The sequence below is a fragment of the Balaenoptera ricei genome, chromosome 8 (genome assembly GCF_028023285.1).
Source record: "Balaenoptera ricei isolate mBalRic1 chromosome 8, mBalRic1.hap2, whole genome shotgun sequence".
In the NCBI taxonomy this organism is placed as follows: Eukaryota; Metazoa; Chordata; class Mammalia; order Artiodactyla; family Balaenopteridae; genus Balaenoptera; species Balaenoptera ricei.
This window is the reverse complement of record NC_082646.1, coordinates 14,261,962-14,281,238: the sequence shown is the minus strand read 5'-3', so window position 1 is coordinate 14,281,238 and position 19,277 is coordinate 14,261,962. Positions and strand designations below refer to the sequence as shown.

The 19,277-nt window shown below is 53.2% G+C and overlaps 1 protein-coding gene across 2 annotated transcripts; it reads right to left on the bottom strand.

Annotated features, from left to right (window-relative positions):
* Positions 1-783: 783 nt before the first annotated feature.
* Positions 784-18,440, bottom strand: SCN4B (sodium voltage-gated channel beta subunit 4). Of its 2 annotated transcripts, XM_059929297.1 has the most exons (6): positions 18,259-18,440; positions 10,907-11,079; positions 9,721-9,949; positions 8,099-8,228; positions 3,658-3,747; positions 784-1,877 (listed from the first exon to the last, which is right to left on the bottom strand). In XM_059929297.1, the coding sequence occupies exons 1-6, from the start codon at positions 18,317-18,319 to the stop codon at positions 1,787-1,789; spliced, it is 774 nt and encodes a 257-aa protein (XP_059785280.1). In that variant the 5' UTR covers positions 18,320-18,440; the 3' UTR covers positions 784-1,786. The 2 variants fall into 2 exon arrangements, with proteins under 2 accessions (XP_059785280.1, XP_059785281.1); XM_059929298.1 differs by having other exon boundaries at positions 1,787-3,747.
* Between the last annotated feature and the right edge of the window lie 837 nt (positions 18,441-19,277).

Sequence of the window (19,277 nt, the reverse complement as noted above, 5' to 3'; positions counted from 1 at the left end):
CCAAACCATTTCTATTAAACATAATTTTTATTTCATCCAAGGCAAAGCTAGATAAAACTCTACAATGCAAAACATGTTGTCAAGGCAAGACAGTCTGATCACATTCATTCTGTGCTTGAACACAAGTCAGTGCTGGGTGTGTGCACATCTGCGCCTCCCAGGAGGCACCTGCAGATCGGAGGCCCCCCAAGGCCCGTTTGTGCTGCATTGTTTTGATCTATGGTTACATAGGAAATTGACTATGAGTATTGTTGTCACCCAAGGCAGAGGAATAAACCATGCATAAGATAGTCAAAAGCACTGTGTATCAGGTGGGAGGGTAAGGACTCCCACCTGGGACAAAGTAAAGTGAAGCAAGCTGTAGGATTTTCCCCAGAGAAGTGCCCCCTCCTGGCACTCCCTCCCCCCAGCACTCTGATGGCAGCTGTCTGTGACAATGAGATGGAGTCACGGCGTTACGGAGCCCAGGAGCATGGCTGATCTCCCCCTCTGTCTCTTATCCTTTCTCAGCCTCTGGGTGCCCCAGCGGATATAGCTCTGGCCAGGGAAGATGGCTCCTGAAACGTGCAGAACCTCCCCCATCTCAGGCACACTCAGCCTTTACACACACCTCCATACACCCCGACGTCCATGCATGGCCCACCCACCCCAGAGTCATGCATTTCCACGCACGCACGCCGCCCAGGCACACCCTCAGCTGCCCCCATCTCAGGAGCTCGCTCTCACACCCCTCCCTGAGCTCTACCGGCCCCTCTCCCCGACCTCTCCAGCCCCTCTCCCCGACCTCTCCAGCACCCCAGGTTCATTCTGGCTGCCTTCTACCCAATTCCTGCACCGGGAGAATCGCAAGGCCTGTAATGCTCAGGTCCCACTGCGGGGTCAAGGACGGCGAGCTGGGAAACACTTCGTCTATGGTCTCCTGACCTTACTGTCCGCACAGCTGCGCGTGTCCAGGGCTCCCAAGTTCAACTTTGTGAATGGCTCTCTCTAGCCCACAGGCCCTGAAAACACCCTCACCAGCCCCTGGAGACCTGCACTTGCTGAGGGTCTGCCTGGGAAGATGGCTTTGCCCATACATCTTCTATGGCAAATTCATGCCAGTGTTTCTCCATGGGTATAATCCCGGCCTTGGCGCAAGACGGTGTTTGTTGTGGGGACTAAGTTTAGCATTCTTAGCCCTCACCTTCACTAAATGCCAGTAGAGCCCTCAGGCACTGGGGCAGCCCAAAGTGTCCCCGCTGCAGTCCCAATCACCTCTACTGAAAACCACCAAACAAAAGCCATGGGCAGGAAACTTTAAGCATCAGAGCCAGGGTTCTAACATTACAAAGACTAAAATAATTCCAAGGGGGAGGGGTGGGAAGAGAGAGACAGAAAAGAGAGAGAATGTGTGTAGGTGTGCATGTGCGTGTGTGTGTGTGTGTGTGTGTGTGTGAGAACTATGGGGATGGGACACACAGATGAGGACAGGACAGACTTGGAACAATCCCTCCAGTTATGATACCTGGACTCCTAGATCCCTTTCCAAGCCAAAAAAAGATTTTTTCAACCAAAACTTGCCAAGCCTCACAACAGTCCTGTGAGGTAGGTATTATTACACCCATTTTATAGATAGGGAAAGATGAGCCCAGAGAATGTGCATGACCCGCCTATGATGCTCTTCCTCTCCCCGCCCCTCTGTACGCCTTGGCTTCCTCTCAAAGGAGTAAGAGGAGCCCAAGACACTCTGCCCGTCCAAATGCTAACGCTGGGAAAGGAGAAGAAAGCAGTTTTGCGTGAAGGCAGCCTACGAAGTTTCCCAAATGACCGGTGGCTCTTGTCTGTCTGCTCCCAAAGCCAGGAAAATCTGAACCTGAGCCCAGGATGGGTGGAGGAGCCTGCAAGGGACAGAGGCAGATCTCAGTGGGACCCTGCAAGCCCCTCAGGCTGGGCGAGGGTCACAGGCCACAGCCATAGCTGCCCTGCAGGCACTCCTGTTCCTCCTCCTCCCAACCTGCACCCTTGGGGACGCTCGCTGCTGCTTTTTGGCAGGGAGAGTCCTCAGGCAGTCCCCATACACTTTGGAATAGGGGGCTACTCCCTTCTCATCCCTCCCAGGGGCCCAGAGGACAGAGTGTCAGAAATTCAACAAGAGAGCGAGGGGGTGGGAGCAGATAGCGGATTCCTCCATGATCACAGCCCCGGCCCCCCCTCACTTCCCCAACCCCACAGGGACAATACCACGACATGGCCTGTAAGGGGCCCACGGGAGCACTTGGCAGACACCTCCAAGACTCAGTCGCTGGCCAGTGGGCTATTAACGACACAACTCCAGCTCCCTGGTCCCCGGCCTGACCTTGGGTGAGGGCAGCGGGACCCCTCACCAGGGCCCACCAGAGCTGGCTGTTCCATAGGGGCTGAAGCGGGGAGGGACCGCATGAGCCAGGACTCAGGAGCTAAGGCACAGACTAGCCCCACACGCAAGGCGTGTGCAAACCAGTGCGTGGAAAAGCAAAGGAAAACCGTGGGCACTCTCTCCCTGCACCTCCCCAACCCCGGGGTGAGAGCGGGGCACAGCTGAGCAGGAAGCAGCCAGAAAACCCAAGGGCCCTCTCATCCAAAGCAACAGAGTCCCCGAGGTGAAGGCAAGCCTTGACGCAGGGATGGAGATGAACACCCCTGGGCAGGGAGAAGCTGGAGGAACCCAGGGGCAACTCCTCAAGCAAGATGGCGCCACCTGCTGCTTCAGGGGAAGAGGAGCAGGGCGGAGCTGGCTGGGAGTTCCCAGCAGCGGCCATGGTCCTGCCATGCCGAGGAGAAGGGGCAGCCAGCGTTGGCAGGGCTGGGGTGAGCATTCCGTGGCCAAGAGGCCCACCTCTGCAGCCCTGATCCCCCAAGGAGAAATACTAGGAAAGGTGTAGGTGGCGCCCCAGTGCTCTGGGAAGGCCTGAGGGACCCCTGCATGAGCCCTCAGGGCCCAGAGATCAGAGGAGCAGACTAGGTGGGCTAGGACCCCCCAAAGACCAAGGTGGCAGCCCGGGAGGGTTCAGAGACTCTGAGCAGCATGGGGTCTGGGGGTGGGGGGAGAACCAAGACAGGCAGGCAGGCACCCAGGGGTGGGGAGAAAGGGGAGTTCCTCTCTAGAGGGACATGGGGCAACAGGAATCCATCAAAGCCTCTCACTGTAGGACGCCTCCAGCAGCCTCCCACCCTCGGATCCTGTACAGAGTCCTCTGGCCACTCCCACCGTATAAGGGTTAGCCCTCCACACTCAGGGTCCAGCTACTGGGGCAGCCCTCACCAACCCCCCAAGTCTCTCACAAAGAGACATCAGGAGGAAAACCAAGGCGTTCCCTGTCCAGGGTGGGGACACTGAAGGAGACCATCTAACCAGGTGTCGGGGGACGGGCTCTCCACACCGCTCCAGCCCCTCCTTTCCTTTCCTGAACCTTCCACAGGGCCCCTCCCCTGGCCAGCCCTTGTCCCTGGGGAGCCCTGGCGGGGGAGGGGGTGGGGCAGGCTGGACAGGACCCCAGTTTCTCCCCGCCCGGAAAGACTACAGTTTGAGCCAAGCAGCAGATGTCTCAGGCACGTGGGTTCACGGACACGGCTCAGGCATCAGTTTCATCATTAGAAAGCGAGGCTCCCGGCAGCTGCTTGGCCCCAAGCAGGGCTCACACTTTTGTTGGTGCTTTCTCTTCCGCCTTGGAGCCAGGTAACCCATTCTCTGTATTATCGTTCCCTGACGAACTCACGAGGCACTCCTTCCTGAGAGGAGAGAGGAGAGATGGGGGTGCTGGTGAGAGGAGGAACCCAAGTGATGGGTAAATTGTGGAGGAGGAGCCATGGTGCCCTGGGCCAGCGCTGGACCCTCTCCCTGGCCTTCTGTAGAGCTATGGTAGCCAGAGGCCAGGTTGCCTAACCTCTCTGCCTCCATATCCTCATCTATAGAATGGGTATAACGATGGCCCCTTCTTCATGGCGTTGCTGGGAGGAGTCAGTGAGCCCTTGGAACAGAGCCTGACCCACAGGAAGGTCTCAGTAAGGCTACCATCACCCAGTCACCTCAACGTGGCAGAAGGCAAGGGTACCAGGCGCTGTTCCTAGGGGTCAGTGCTGAGGGGCAATTGTCCGGCTGTGCCAACCCAGGGGAAGGGTACAGGCCAGCGGGCAGTGTGCCAAGGGCAAAGTGCTCCTCACTCAGGGCCCCGCAGGCCCTTCCTCCTGAAGCTCACTGTGACCAGAGGTAGAAGAACGAGACGGAAGGGGCACAGCAGGAGTGAGCAGGGGGTGGTGGGACAGGGCAGAAGGCAGTAGGAAGGAGGGATGGTTGATGGAAGACACCCCCCAGGAGCAACACCACCCTGGCCACTCTGTGCTGGACATGCTCCAGTTTGAGTATAACGCCCCCCAACAGCAGTGCCCAGCCTGCACAGGGCTACATCCCTCCCACCTTTCAGCTCATGAAAACCTCCAAGTCTTTTCCACCGCTGCTGTCGCTAAACTACATCTTAGCCTCACCCTGGGCTTCTATACCTGGGTTTGAGGCCTTCAGGAAAGACTTAACATTTTGTCCTCGTCAATTTCATCTTGCAGGATTTAGTCCATAGCTCCAGCCTCTTAAGATCCTCCTAGATCCAGAAAAGGGAACCCTCCTACACTGCTGGTGGGAATGTAAATTGGTGCAGTCATTATGGAAAACAGTACGTAGGTTTAGTTTTTTTAAACTAAAAATAGAGTTGCCATATCATCCAGCAATCCTACTCCTGGGTATATATCTGGAGAAAACTCTAATTCAAAAAGATACATGCACCCCAATGTTCATAGCAGCACTGTTTACAATAGCCAAGACATGGAAGCAACCTAAATGTCCATCCACAGATGAATGGATAAAGAAGATGTGGTACATGTATACAATGGAATATTACTCAGCCATAAAAAAGAATGAAATAATGCCATTTGCAGCAACATGGATGGACCTAGAGATTATCATACTAAGTGAAGTAAGTCAGAAAGAGAAAGACAAATACCATAGGATATCACTTATATGTGGAATCTAAAATATGATACAAATGAACTTATTTACAAAACAGAAACAGACTCACAGGCATAGAAAAAAAACTTACGGTTACCAAAGGGGGAGAGATAAATTAGGAGTTTGAGATTAGCAGATACAAACTACTATATATAAAATAGATAAACCGCAAGGTCCTACTGTATAGCACAGGGAACTACATTCAATATCTTGTGATAAACCATAATAGAAAAGAATCTGAAAAAGAATATATATGTATGTATGTATAACCGAATCACTTTGCTATACACCAGAAACTAACACAACATTGTAAATCAACTATACTTCAATCGAAAAAAAAAAAAAACAAGATCCTCCTAGATCTCAATTTTGTTCTCCATCCAATATAGTTGCTAGGTTTCTTATATCAGTCCTAGTGTAGTTCAAGTCTTAATAATAACAATGAACAAACAGAGCCCTGTGACATACCACTAAAGACCTCTATTCAGATGGGTCTATCTATCATCTATCTATCTATCTATCTATCTCTATACCTAAGGTATAGTCAACCTGGCCAATTCCTATCCACCTAACCATCCATATTTCTTTACTAAGACCCTACTGGCCACCAGGCACCGTGTCAGGCTAGAAGGGTGTCCAACTGACATGGTGCCTGCTCTCCAAAAACTTGCAGTCTTCCAGGGGACATGCTATTAAACAAGTAACTGCAATACAATGTGGTAAATGATAGGATGGGGGGCATAGCAGGGAGGGACTCAACCCAGGAAGGCCCCTTCTAGGGTCAGGGAAGGCTCTTTGGAAGTGTCCTTTAAGCTGAGACCAAGAAAGATGAGCAGGAAAAGAGGGAGGAGACACTCCAGGCAGAGGGAACTGCACCCACATGTGAAAGCCCAGAACTGATCATGGGATGCTGCCCCACACCTCCCTTCTTCTTGGGAAGAAGCCACATCTCTGCTGTTATGCAGGCTTTCCTCGCTGCTCAGAGAACCTCCTCGGGCTTCCCCGTGGCCTGTCTCCCACCTCCCCACCCAGTCCCTGTGCCCACCAAGGCCAGACCCTTTCTTCCGGGTCCTCTGATGGAGCCAAACCCTGCAAGCCCTTCCCAGCTCCCCTGCAGTCAGAGGAAAGCCAGTCTCAGCCTGGACTCCCAGGTCCTCAAGGGTCTGTCCCAACCCCCCTCGCAGGTTTTTCCTCCCCTTCCTCCCTATCACACCCCCCCCACTCTCTCAACAACAACAATAAATGCCTTGTTCTCCAGAACATGCTCGTTTCCCAGACTCTCTGTCTTTGCTCTCAGTGTTCCCCACCCGGAACACCCTTCTCTTCACCCTCCCCAGGGCTTAAATCATATCCATCTTGCAAGGCTGACCACAAATGTCTCTTTGGCCAGAAATCCTTCCCTAGTATTCCACCCTCTCCTGAACCCCTGCGGCATTCTCTCACACCTCTACACCGGCCCTAATCCCTCTGCCTCATGTTACAATGATTTGTGTACATGTCTTCGTTACTTAAGGGCAGAATCTCATTCCTTCCAGAATTTCCTGCAGCACCTGGCACAGTACCTTGCACACAGCACCTCAAAAAGAGCCACCGAATGAAAGAACGACTGACTGAACTCTAGATCCACCCCATGAATCAGTAGGGTATGGTGGCAATGGTTGAAGCTTCAAAGCAAACAAGTCAGGATTCAAATCCCAACTCTATCACTTATTAGCCTTAGGCAAGTCACTAAACCACGCTGAACCTCACTTTGCTCAACTTCAAAATAAAACTGTACATATTTTATTAAAAAAATGCCTGGTGGAGTACCTAACACATGGTAGGCATGCGATGAATGACAGGAAGTATTACTACCTAATGCGTTCTCCTGATCCAGCTGTGTGCTAACAAGAAAATGTTAGCCTGCCTTGTTTTTGATGAACTTGTGGTGGCTCCCAAGGATCACTGTTTTCTTTTCTAAGTGCTTTTAAACCATATGTTGAATAACGTGTTCTCCAAATTTGCTCGCCATCAATAGTAAGACTGATTGTTAAAAACAGAATTTGGTCCAGCTCCATGCTCCTGGCCCCTCTCAAGATCTCCAAAACCCTCCCAGCCTCTGGCCACGATACAGGCAGACAACCCAAGAGTTCATCATCTCAACCAGTGCCTCCCTGCTCCCCCTCCCCCTCTGCCGTTCTCTAAAGTCCCTCCCTGCCTTCAGCTGCCTTCCCTTCTTACCAGTGGAATTTCTGCCCTTTCAAGCCTAATTCCTTCTTCTCAACAGAGCAGAATGAAGCCAACACCAACAGAGCATCTCCCCCTTCTCTCTTCCTCTCCTTGTTACTCTCACCCTCTCTGCTCCAATGGCAGGCCTGCCTCATCTCATCTTTCTTGCCAAGAACACAACTTTCAAATGCCTTTTGCCTGCTCTGGTTTTGCAACATTCAATTTTGGAGCCTGCCTGTTCTGGCAATTCTGGGCCTGGGTCGTACTCTTTGTACCTCCCCATCTTTCCTCCCCTTCCTCTTACAGATATCTGATTTATACCTGAATTTATCCTAGGGCTTCCTAGGCGGCCATATCAGCCTTTTCAGACTGTTTTTATCTCCCTCATTAGGATTTTCAGAATTTCACAATAAGATACTCCTATCACCCTAGAAGGATCTTCCCATTTTAGAAATTCTGTACATGGAATCTTATATTTTCCCTGATCTGAAAAAAAAAAAAAAAAAGGCATCTTAAAGCCTTTGGTAGGACTTTAGATTGAGGTGGTACAAATAGAGAGAGGTTAACGGGATGGGCAGGAAGACAGGGGAATGAGGAAGAGCAAGTGGGTTGTATTTATGTTCTCAGTGAAGTCAGTATATTCAACAAACACCTACTGGGAGGATGGGGAAAAGGAAGTGAGATTAGGAATGGGGCTGGAAGATGGGAGGAGGGTGGCAGGGATAGGAAAGAGAGTGGGAGACTTAGAAAGAGAGGATGGGATTAGGAGACAGATGAAGGCAGATAGGGGTAGATGACAGTGGATGAGAAGATGCTGGGAACACCCATAATATGAGAGTGGGTGGTGGGCTGGTGGGAGGACAGGAGTCAACTCACTTCTTCTCCTGAGTCTTCTTGATAATGAAGGCGATGAACTTCTTAACCAGCAGGATGAAGATGAGGAGCCCAATGACCCCGCCCACAACGGCCAGGATGATGAGTGTCACTGTGTTGTCCACTTCTTCCACTTCATGGCCAGAGCAGGGGGAGAAGGGGGGTGGAAAAGGGGAGCAGGAGTCACCTGGAGGACCATGGCAGCCCAACAGCTCCAGAGCCTCCAACCTGGGCATCTGGGACATGCCTACCTCAGGCAGGAAGCAGGAGAAGCTAGAATATGGCATCCATCAGGCTAAGGCATAACAGGAAGACGGCCCTCTCCCCTGACACTCTGCACATATGCCCTCCCGCAGACACCCACACAAGTTCTGGAATAACTCAGACTCAGGGACCACAGCACCCAGGTTTGACTTGACCCTCAAACATGAGACTTTCATTGCCTCTTTCTAGGTCTCCTTTGCCCATGCAGAAAAAATTGAGAATCTCCCTGTGACATCTCTTATGTGATCAGAAGACACTGGAGCCAGGTAGTCTGGACTTCCATGGTCACTTACTAGGTGGTAACCTAGAACTGGTCACTTAACTCTTCTAGCCTCAGTTCTCTCAACTGAAAACTGAACCCCTGACTTCCCAAACCTTCTCCACCCACGATCTCCCCCATCTCTGCTGAGAAAACTCCATCCTTCTAATTGCTCTGGCCCAAATCCTTGGAGTCATCCTTGACTCCTCTCTTTTTTTCAAACCCCCGTATCCAATCCACCTGAGAATCCTAATGGCCCTAACTTCATAAATTCCAGAATCATGAGCATCTCCTCTGTAGAAATTCCACACCATCTAGGGAGCAGTGGACCCCCAGGCATACAAGAAACACAGCACGATCAGGATCCTTAAGCAGGTTTCCTTCCTTTTTCTCTGCTTCTGCACCTCCCTAGCCTTCCAGGCTCCCCCCTCGAAGATGCCCACCCAGCCTAACTCCTCCAGCCCTTTCCCTAAACACCTCCAGTGTCTGGGATCATGTGACACCCTCATCACATGCGTCCTCATTGTCTGTTTCACCTGTGTCGGACTGAAACCCCACCAACTGGGACTTAAGCTCCAGAGGGAGAGATCATTCTTATCAAGCTGTTACCTGTGCCTCTACATGCTTTGCCCCTGTTTCAATTATGTGTTTAACTGTCTTCTGTCCTACCCTGACCTGTCAATTCCTCGAGAAAGAACACTGTGTATCATTCATAGCACTTTTTGGTTTGATGCCTGGCATCCAATCGGCTGTCGCTAACAGAATACACAAGAGCAGTAATAATCAGCACATACGGAGAACTTTACAAAACACTTCCATGTAGCTTCTGTAACTCTCACAACAACCCTAAGCGAATGCAGATTTTACAGATGAGGAAAACAAGGCTCAGAAGGCCTAAGTGTATATCACAAGCTATTCAGGGGCAGAATAAGTATTCAAGCTAAGTTATTCAAGCTTCCAGATGTAACTCCAGTAGCTCTTGAAAGCATGAAGCGAAAGAAAACACCAACGTGGTGCATTTCATCATTACACTGAATTGGGTACCCACCCCCACCCCCGTCCTTCCAACTTTACTGCCCTTGTCCCAGCCCTTACTGCATACGTTTATCAACAACTTGGAGGAAGATGGTGGCCTGGTGCTGAAGATAATTCTCCTTGGGGTTCTTCACATGGCAGGTGTATTTGCCCGTGTCGCTGAACTCCAGGTTCCTCAGCAGAATGGAAATATTGTTCACTTTCTCCTTCACAGAGCCCTCCAGAGTGATGCGGTCATCATCTTTCAACTTCACCTTGGGGTCTGACTTCTCATTCTTCACAATCCCATCTATGAGCTGTGGGGGGAAGAGGGGAGCAAGGAGGTGGCCAAGAAAGAATCAAGGTCCTTTCGAGAGTCATGACATCACTCCAGCCCACTCCTTGGGTATCTCCCTACCCAGGTCCAGGAAGAGCCCTCCCCCGGTGGTTTCCTTCCAGTATCGATAGCTCTGCCTGTCTAACCTGGATTTTACTGGCTTCAGGCTAAACCCACTTTCTGTTATTAAGGTCTCCCTAGAATATAGCATGCTTTTACTGTTCTCTTCATAAAAGCCTTTTAAGTAACAAATCCTGCAAATACCACACTCGTTTCCCTCTGTCACTCCCCCCAGCCTCTGCTGACGCCACATCCCATCTGCCTGAATTCTGACCCTCCATCAGGACGTGGATCAATCCCACAGCATTGTGCATCGGTACCCTCTGAGTTCAGGGTACATCCAGAGTTAGTCTCTTGTGACTTCTGGTGCCCTACTAGATTGCAGAGTGAGTACTCAATAAACACCTGCTGACTGCTCCATCCCCACCCGTGGCCACAGCCCTGACCCCTTCTCTTCTCCAGCTTGCCCTCCCATCCTTCCAAGGCCTGTTCCCCGGCCCTCCTCCAATTTGGACTCTTCTCATTCCCCCTCTCCAAGTCTTCCAAAGGTCTTGTCTCTCCTGTTTTTTACATTAAAGTATTAATTTTTACACAAGCTAACCAAGTTTCAGGTATTTCTTCAGACCAGACAGAAGACTCTAGCCAAGAATTTCAACAGACCCCAAATTCTGGCAACACAATCTAAGCATCCTTCCCACTTAGATCCTTCTAGACAGGCTCCGAAAAGAATACTGGGAGAAAAGGTGACAAAAGGTCCTGGGGACCATCACCGTGGGGTCAGTCCAGAAATGACCAGAGCCTGGGATGGGAGGCAGGGGTGAGGCGACAAGGAAGGGAGGAGGATCTGAGCTGTCCTGTCCCTTCCCCGCCTACTTACAATCTTGAATGTATCACTGCTGTTGTAGGACCACCAGAAGCGCAGGTTCTGGAAGCCAAAGCAGCTGGTGAAGGTGCAGGGCAGCAGGATCTCCGTGCCGTTGACAGCGTAGATGGTAGTGGCCTTTCCCACAGATACCTCCAGCGACAGGGACACAGGGAGCAGGAAGAGACCTGTGTGAGGGGCACCACCTCCCTTAAAACCCCATCGGAACCTCCAGGCTGGAGCCCTGGAAGGGACCTCCCGGATAGGGTGGAGTGGCTTGGTCAGGCAGGGAGGTCTCTGTCACCCTTGGTGTCAATATTAGGAAGATGGTTCTGTTTACTTCAACGTACACTGCCTGGGCCACCGCCGTGATTCATTCTCCCGCTTGGCCTGAGCTGGATGGACTTCCGAGCCAGTTAGCAGCCCTTGTGGCATTCTAAGTGACCACCAGGAGTCACCCCAACCCAGGAAAACCAGGCCCCTGCCTCCGTGCCGCGAGTCCGCGCCCCCTAACCTGCGGATGCGGTCCCTGCATCGCCCCCAAGTGCAGGACCCGCGCCTCCCCCGTTACGTTTTCGGGATTGGGGGTGGGGTATTGGGAGGCTGAGGGGGTCCCGTGAGGTGAAGAAGAGGAAAACGGCCATCGCGGTCCCTGGACACGGCCCAGCAGCCACTCATCACCGACCCTGGCGGCTCCCACCGGCCCCAAGGGGCGGTGAGGCAGAGGGGCGCCTCCCGCTGGACCTTGGTGAACCACCGCGCGGGACCCCGAGAGGAGAAGGGAGACACGGCGGACCGGGATGGCATCCGGCGGGGGGGCGGGGGGGGGCGTGCAACAGAGCACGTCTGGGCATCGGTCAGCAGCAGCGAGAACCGAGCGGGTAAAGCAATAACGCAGAGAAAGTGAGGGCGGAAGACACTTTGTGGAGGTCGACTGCGGGCAACCGGGTGCACGCAAGCGGGGTGCCTGGAGAGGGCGCTGCACACTCCGTCCCCTCCTGACCCGAAGTGGCCCATCCTCCCCCCCACTCCCCGCAGCCCCACTGCGGCCTCCTGTCCTGGGAACATCCCCCGAGCCCCACACCCCCGCCCCTGCTTCTTTCCCACACCCTCGCATCAATACCACCCCTGCCACTTGAGCAGGTGGCAATCGTGAATTTCCACTCGTGGCCTCCGGGCCCTGCCTCATGAGTTCTTGTAAGGGAACCTGGTCCTCCTGTCCTACAAAGTCCTTGAGGATAGTCCACCGTACCTCAAGGTCATGGGGAAGAGGGGTGTCGGAATTAGAGAGTAGCTCTCCTTGCCCCTAGATGAAACTGGCACCCAGGGTCACCCTGGGTGAGGACTCAGAGGGAGTCCTTCTCAGGTTTCCAGTGACCCTGAGAATAATGACCTTTTCCTGGGCCGGGATGCTTGCTAAGGCTATGTGTGAGTAATCTCATATCACCCTCACCTCACACCTGTAAGGTGGTCTTATTAATCACATTTTACAGGTGGGAAAAATGAGGGTCAGAAGAGCAAAGTGCCTTGTGCCTTGGCCAAAGTCATACAACTTCTAGAGGCAGTTGAAATCTGAACTGGGGTCTGACCCCAGGGCTAGTGGGCAGTTGAGAGCATCCATCTGGCTGCACCAACTCCTACGCCAAAGTTTCCCCGGCATCTCTCCCCAGACTGTAATTTCTCTCAACCACTTGGACCTCCAGCCTAGGGCTCCCAGAGTGTAAGAGCTAAAGGATCCAGACTGATCCATGTTACAGACACTAAGTTGCCACTGCCTGATTTTAGAGACAGGACAACCAAGACCCCAAATGGGAGGAAACTTGGCTGAACTGACTGGGTTTAGTGGCTGAGCCACTTGAGAACCCTTCTCGGGCCAGGTCAGCTCCCAGCTCGAAAGGCAATTCCCAGAACTGCTCTGGTTCCCAAGACAGCCAGGGTCAGTCTTTGTTTTAAAGGCCACCAACCTTGCTCTTTCTGCCATCCTCACTCTCAGGGAAGGACCTCTTTTGTCAAACTTAATTCCCTCATGCTACATCATAAACCAGCTTCCTCTTGTTTTGCCCACATGAGATAATGATGCCTGGTGCCACCTGGGCAATGCTTTTTAAATAGGGGAGGGGGAGTTCCCCTGGTGGTGGGGAGCTAAGATCACACATGCTGCGCGAAGCCAAATAAATAAATAAATAAGAGGAGCTCCAAGGAGAGCTGGCAGCCCAACTCTGCCCTCAGGGCCCCCCTCAGCTTCTTCACGTCCACTTCACTTCTGAAGGCAAAGTGGACTGCTCGTACCACGAAGCTCAGAAATAACACCCCGTGCCCAGGATCCCGTGCCCAGGATCCCCTGCCACTGTCAACTGCTGATATTTACTCAGCAATTACTATGTGCCAGGCACATTTAACCTTCACATCCATGCTATGAGTGGTGTACTGTAATACCTCCCTATTACAGACATGGCGACTGAGCATAGAGAGTTTAGGTGACTTACCTAAGGTCAAAAAGAGACATTTCTAGCATCCCAAAGCCCCAAAGCAAGAAAGTCCTTCCTTACATCCTAAAACAGCAGGGTTTGCCCACCTGCTGGGTTCCAATTAGTGCTGAGAGGTCATTTCAATTAGCCTTCATTCTTTGATCAGCTCCTCTGTGCCAGGAATTGTTCTAGAGCAGTGGCTTTCAAATTCACAGAGCGTCAGAATCACCTGGAGGGCAATTACAGCTAGCTCTGCCGGCCCCACCCTGGGAGTTTCTGATCTAGCACGTAGAATGGAGCCTGGAAATTTGCATTTCTAAGAAGGCCCCAGGGAATGCCGTGGTCAGGGATGACACTTTGAGAAGCGCTGTGCAAGAGGATTTCTACCTGTTAACTCCAAGTTTTATTAGAATGCCAAAAGGTAGGTATCATTTTTCTCATTTTACAGGCAATGAAACTGAGGCTCAGAGAGGTTAAGTCACTTGCCCAGGGCCACATAATAAATGGTGAATCTGAATTGAGCACCTATTATAAAATAGGACAGGCATTTTACATGCACTGTCCCATTTAATCCTCATAATCATCCTATGAGGTAGTTAGTTATTATTTTTATCCCCAACATACAAAATGAAGAAAGAGGCTGAGAGAGATTAACCTGCTCAAGGCCACACAACTGGTGAGTGGAATAAGCAGTGTACAGACGGCACTCTGCTGTCCCCCCCTTTGTGACGGTGCCTCTCCAAGAGAACAGTGCTGTCAGGGCCAAGCTCTCCTTAGCACTCTTGGTTTTCTTTTTATCTCTCCCCTCCCCCAACCCCCTGCCCCAGAGGTCTAGGGACGGGAGCCAGACATGAGATTCTGCCCTCCAGCCTAGAAGATGGCCTTCTGATCGGAGACCCCAGCTTTGCTTCTCACCCCCTACCGCCCCCGCAAACCAAGAAGCAGAGTGCAGAGCCATGACGGGGAAGCTCTCGGGAGAAGGCAGCTTCCTGATGGCCACAGCGCTCCCTCGGGGCCTGAGCACATGCTCCAAGGATCACCACACCGCCAGCCTCCAGTGCTCGGGATCCTGGGGAAGGTGGCGGGGAATGCGAGTCAGGGGCCAAATCCCTCTCCCCAGCCTCAGCCAGAATGGGCTATCCAAGAGCACCAAAGATACACATCAAAAGTGAAATTATTTGACTGCTTTAAATAGAAGCAAAAAAAAAAAAAAAAAAGTCCAGAACGGAGGAGAAAAGTATTTCTTTAAGGTCTGTCTGATGACAGTGCACATTTCTGCCTGATTAGTGTGTGCCTATGTGGATGACTTAACTCTAATACACTCGGGACTCCCCGACTCCCAGAGTGAAGCATTGCCATTTCCATCGTAGCCTGGAGGGGACAAAGGAAAGGCAGAGACGTTTCCACGGAGAAGTTCAGAGCCCTGCCCGAGTTAAGGCATCAGAGAGGCTGAGCAAGCCTGGCTTCTCCACAGCACGCCCTCCCAGCAGGCAAAAGTCCTGCCGGCTGTGTCTGGGAGACTCGTGCACAGGAAAGCCCAGGGGCTTGCCTCGTGTACCTTCTCCCCTGTGAGCCTGCGCTGGCGGGAGGGGAGGGAGCAGGGGCAGGTATAAATCCACTAGAGGACCCCGAGAGGTACTTCAGCAGGATGACCGAGCCAGGGTGGATGGGTCAGCAGACACAAGGCAGGCCCCACTCTGCCTGCTGACCTTGAGAAAGTCAGAGGTGCCATAGCCCCAAACAAGGGATGGCTGTCTTTCCTACCTTCTGAGCTTGGTATAAAGCTAAAACATGAGCTTATAAAACACAAGAAGGGCTTCAGTGAGTCCATCCTCTGGCCTGGGCACTCTGCAGGTAGAGAAGGATAGTGTTTAAAAGGGAGGGAGAGAGAAAGAGCGGGCCCCCATCACAGGTCTAGATGTAACCAAGGCACCCCAACTTAATGACCAGTGTCAGTCAACAATATCTCCAGGCCATTCACACGCTGTTTTATACTTTCACCTTGTATTACTTCTTGGAGGTAATTATTTCCATGTGGTTATTTCCTTAGATAAAGAAGGACTTCCTTTGCTTCGTCCCAAACTAAACTCTTTAGAATTTCTTGTGTATTTTTCAGATTGAGGGCCTCTTTCTGGCATCGTGGGATTGATGAACAAGTCCTCCTACTCATGATCTTGTGGAATTCAATCCTAAGCCCCTAAGCCTTGCCTTTGCTCACTGAAAGACCCTAATCATTGAGCCACTCTCAGAGCAGCCATTTTCTTTGCTATTTACTGATCGGCCCCCTCCTATATCATCTGGGTGCTGCAGTTTTGTCTAAGGATTGACTCAGGCCTCCCATTTAAAGTAAAAATGTATTTGGTACATGCAAATGTTACCATTAAATACACCAGCAGGGATCTCAGGGCTACCATCAGACCTTCCAAGGCAAATGCCAAGGCAGAAACATTCTGCCACCTTTTCCCACATCCGGGGACAGTGACACCCACCTTGGGGTGGGGGGAGGAAAGAGGGGCAGCGTGGTGCCCTCTCTAAGTTTAGCTCCCAGGGCTCTCCTGGCAGGGCAGGCGGAATCACAGCTGACTTTAATAAGGAAGCTGATACACTCTGGACCCCGGGGGAGTCAGACAGGCTCAAAGTTAGAGCTGGGAGGCAGAAAGTGGGCCGAGGTCAGCAGGACAAGACCCCTCCTGGGGTGCAGGCCCTGGGGGCCGTGGGGTGGGGGGTGGGGGGCAAGGCTGAGCCAGGAAGGCCCCTGGACCCAGAGACAGAGGAAAGATTTCAGCTCCCTCTCCTTAGGCAAGCTGCCTCCTTCAGGCCCACACCCAGGGGCTTTGCCGGGATAGAAACATGCCCCTGAGACAACACTGGATGCTCAACAAAACCAGCTTTGCAAACAAGTCCAAGCAGAGTGCCCACCCCTCCTCTTGCAGGCCACGGAACGGGTGCATTGGTTCAGCCAGCCCGTGGCTTATGCAGAGAGCCCTACACCCACAGCAACAGGGCAAAGTGGGAGGATCTGTACCTGGGGTCTACCTAGCATGCTGGTCCCACCAGCCACGGCAGGCATTAGGGCTTGGGAGACCCCACAGGCCTGCATCTCCAGAAGAAGAACAAATCCCCGGTTCCAGATTCAAACCTGGGGTCCTTCTCCATTTCCCCCCTTTCCCATCCTCTTCTCCATGAACTCCTTACTTACCCTTTCCTTTTCCTTCCTCTGAGTGGGACTCAGCACCCTCTCTTTAACTGCCTTCTCATTAAACAAGCCCTTAATAAATACATACCAAGGGAAAGAGGGTGGGGCAACATAGCACCCTCACAAGTGATAATTACACAGAGATCACAGTAATTAAGCAAATCAGGGAACAGGAAGGGGTGGGTAGGACACATACATTACCAGTTACATGCTTAGGAAGGGACTGGCACCCATTTTATCCTCAACTTTGCAGTTGAGGATAAAATGGCCATGGCCACAGTGGGAACTCGGGCTGATCAGGGACGGGGTGAAGGGCAGCTAGTGTAGAGTGGCACTGTGCCCAGCCCATGAAGAGGAGCCTCAATCCTCACAGAGGCCCACTTCCTAGGGTCACTGTGAAACCAGCATATCTGTGCCTAAGGTACAAGAGAGAACACCAGTGGCTTCTATCCAGCTGTGAGGATGTAATAAAATCAGTGGCTCCTGAGTGCAAGACATACTCTATCCCCCCCTCCTCCACCAGGTGCCGACGTGACAGGTCTGCACACAGTTTACATTTGCAGAAGCAGCAGTGACCGCCCTTAAAGACTTCTGTCTCCCTGTTTTCAGCCCAAATGCCTACATGGTGTGCCTGACCCGATGAGGGGGCAGCTGCCAAAAGCCAAATCTGACAAATATAAACAGGAAGCGGTGCGGGTGCCGGAGATGGAGTCGGCTTACATTGAAATCCAGCTATGATTTATGAGGCGATTACATTCTGGACTAATAAATATCATCCCCCAATCTGTTGGAGTTTGACTCTCAAAACTATCGTGTGCATATTAATAGATAATAATCTGTTCCTTCTGTGTCCTCTGGATGTGCCCCCTCCGTCTTCATACTCATCCCAAAAATGAAGAGCCAGGAGCAGGTTAAACAGGTTCCCCCCTCATGGAATCTTTACCTAAGAAGAGACGTAAGATCCTTCCTAAAAGGGGACTTGGGGAATTCCCTGGTGGTCCAGTGGTTACCACTCCACGCTTTCTCTGCCGAGGGCGCGGGTTCAATCCCTGGCCGGGGAAATAGGATCCCGCAAGCAGGCGGTGCGGCCATAAATAAATAAATAAATAGGGGCTTGAACTGTCCTCCAAGTCCCTCCAACCCCATCCAGTCTGCAGGGAAGGCAATGGGCACTGGAGGAAGTAGAGAGCAGAGGAGTCAAACAGAAAAAGGACCAGGAGGAAGGGGAGCTCCCCCACCCCCAACTGGTGCACGCTACTGCCTGGGCAACAAGCATTCAAGTTGCAAACGGCTCTGGGCAGAGGTAGAAACCAGCATCCCAACAATCACACGTTGGGATGCAAACCCACCTGGCATCCCTTACGCCAAAGGCAGACACCCTCCCCCAGCACGCTTAAACCTCCGAACTCTGGGCCCCAAGATTCAGCTTTAGAAGCCCGGGGCTGAAGGCACCACAGACAGCAAAGAACTAATCTCGGGGCTGGCTGGCCGGATGGGGCAGGGGACGGCGCACGGTCCCCAGGGAGCTCAGCAGTCCGAGCCCCGCGTCCGGCAAGAAGCGGTAGCCGCGATGCTCATTCCGGGCCGCACTCCAAAGCCCACCCCGTCCAAGGCGCTGCTCTTCTAAGTGTCTCCTCCTCTGGGGGAAGGTGGGGGAAGGGTGGGGGGAAGAGGCAGAAGAAACCAAGCCAGGGCTGCCTTACCCAAAAGCCCAGTGCCCAGCCATCTCGCCCGGGCTGCGCCTCGGTGCCCAGCCCCGGGCATCGTGCTGTTCTCCGCGGAGCGCACCAGGGGCGCGGGGACAGGGTACCCAGGTCACAGCCGCGCTCGCAGCCCTCGGTCTGCAGTCGGCCCCGAGGCTGCCGGGGAGCTCTGCGCCGCCGGCCGGGGCTCGGGAAAGTTGGCGCGGAAAGGGCGAGGAGGGGGAGGGAGGGAGAGGAGGAGCCGGCTGCGGGAGCAAGGGGAGGAGAAGGAGGAGCCCGAGGAGGAGGACGGAGAGCAGGAGGACCTCCGAGCTAGTGCAGAGGCGAGCGGCGCTGCTCCTCTGCTCTGGAAGCGCTCCAGCCGCAGGAGGGGCGGTGGCCGCCGCGGAGCCCGGGGCCTCCCCGCCTCGTGGTCCCCGAGCCCCGGGAGCCTGCCGCACCGTCCCCCCCTCCACCGCCACCACCACCCCTGCCTCCTCTCCGGCTCGGGCTGGGCGGCTGCGGCTTCGCACTGCAGGGCCGCCCTCAGCCGCGCGCATCACCCCGTGCGCTGAGCTGCCAATTAGGAGGATAGTTTGGGGAGGAGTAGAGATGGAGCTTTTCGGGTGTTGGAAGGCTGTGATGTTCTGCTTTGGGGAACACGAGTAGGGGAGCGGCTCCCTCTCCCGGGGCCGCGAAGGGACCGCTCGGATGCCCGCAGCCAACACTGCAGCAGCCGGCGGGCGTGTGCGGGCTTGCCCGCCGCGGCCGCCGACCCGCGTGTGTGCAGCCTCGCGGAGCCCCGCTGTGCAGGGTCCCGGGAACACGGCTTCCAGCCGTAAACTGCCCCCGCCACCGCCCACCATCCTCTCCCATGGCTTCATGGACTCCTCGAAAATCATGATGCTCTTGGTTACGGAATCGGCCAGACACCTCCGATCGGGTCCAAGCCCCGCTTCACTCTCCGGCGGCGCCTCTACTTCTCATTTTTCCCACCTAGGCCACCCCCTCAGACCCTCCCCTTTTACCCCCCTCCAAGG

Excerpts from the sequence above, each read along its gene's own strand:
- SCN4B (XM_059929297.1), bottom strand. The coding sequence starts at position 18,319 with ATGCCCGGGGCTGGGCACCGAGGCGCAGCCCGGGCGAGATGGCTGGGC. Across the intron at positions 11,080-18,258 it reads GCTGGGCACTGGGCTTTTGG|GTCTCTTCCTGCTCCCTGTG; the intron begins GTAAGGCAGCCC and ends CCCCTCACACAG. Across the intron at positions 3,748-8,098 it reads AAGAAGACTCAGGAGAAGAA|GAAGGAGTGCCTCGTGAGTT; the intron begins GTGAGTTGACTC and ends CTCTCCTCTCAG.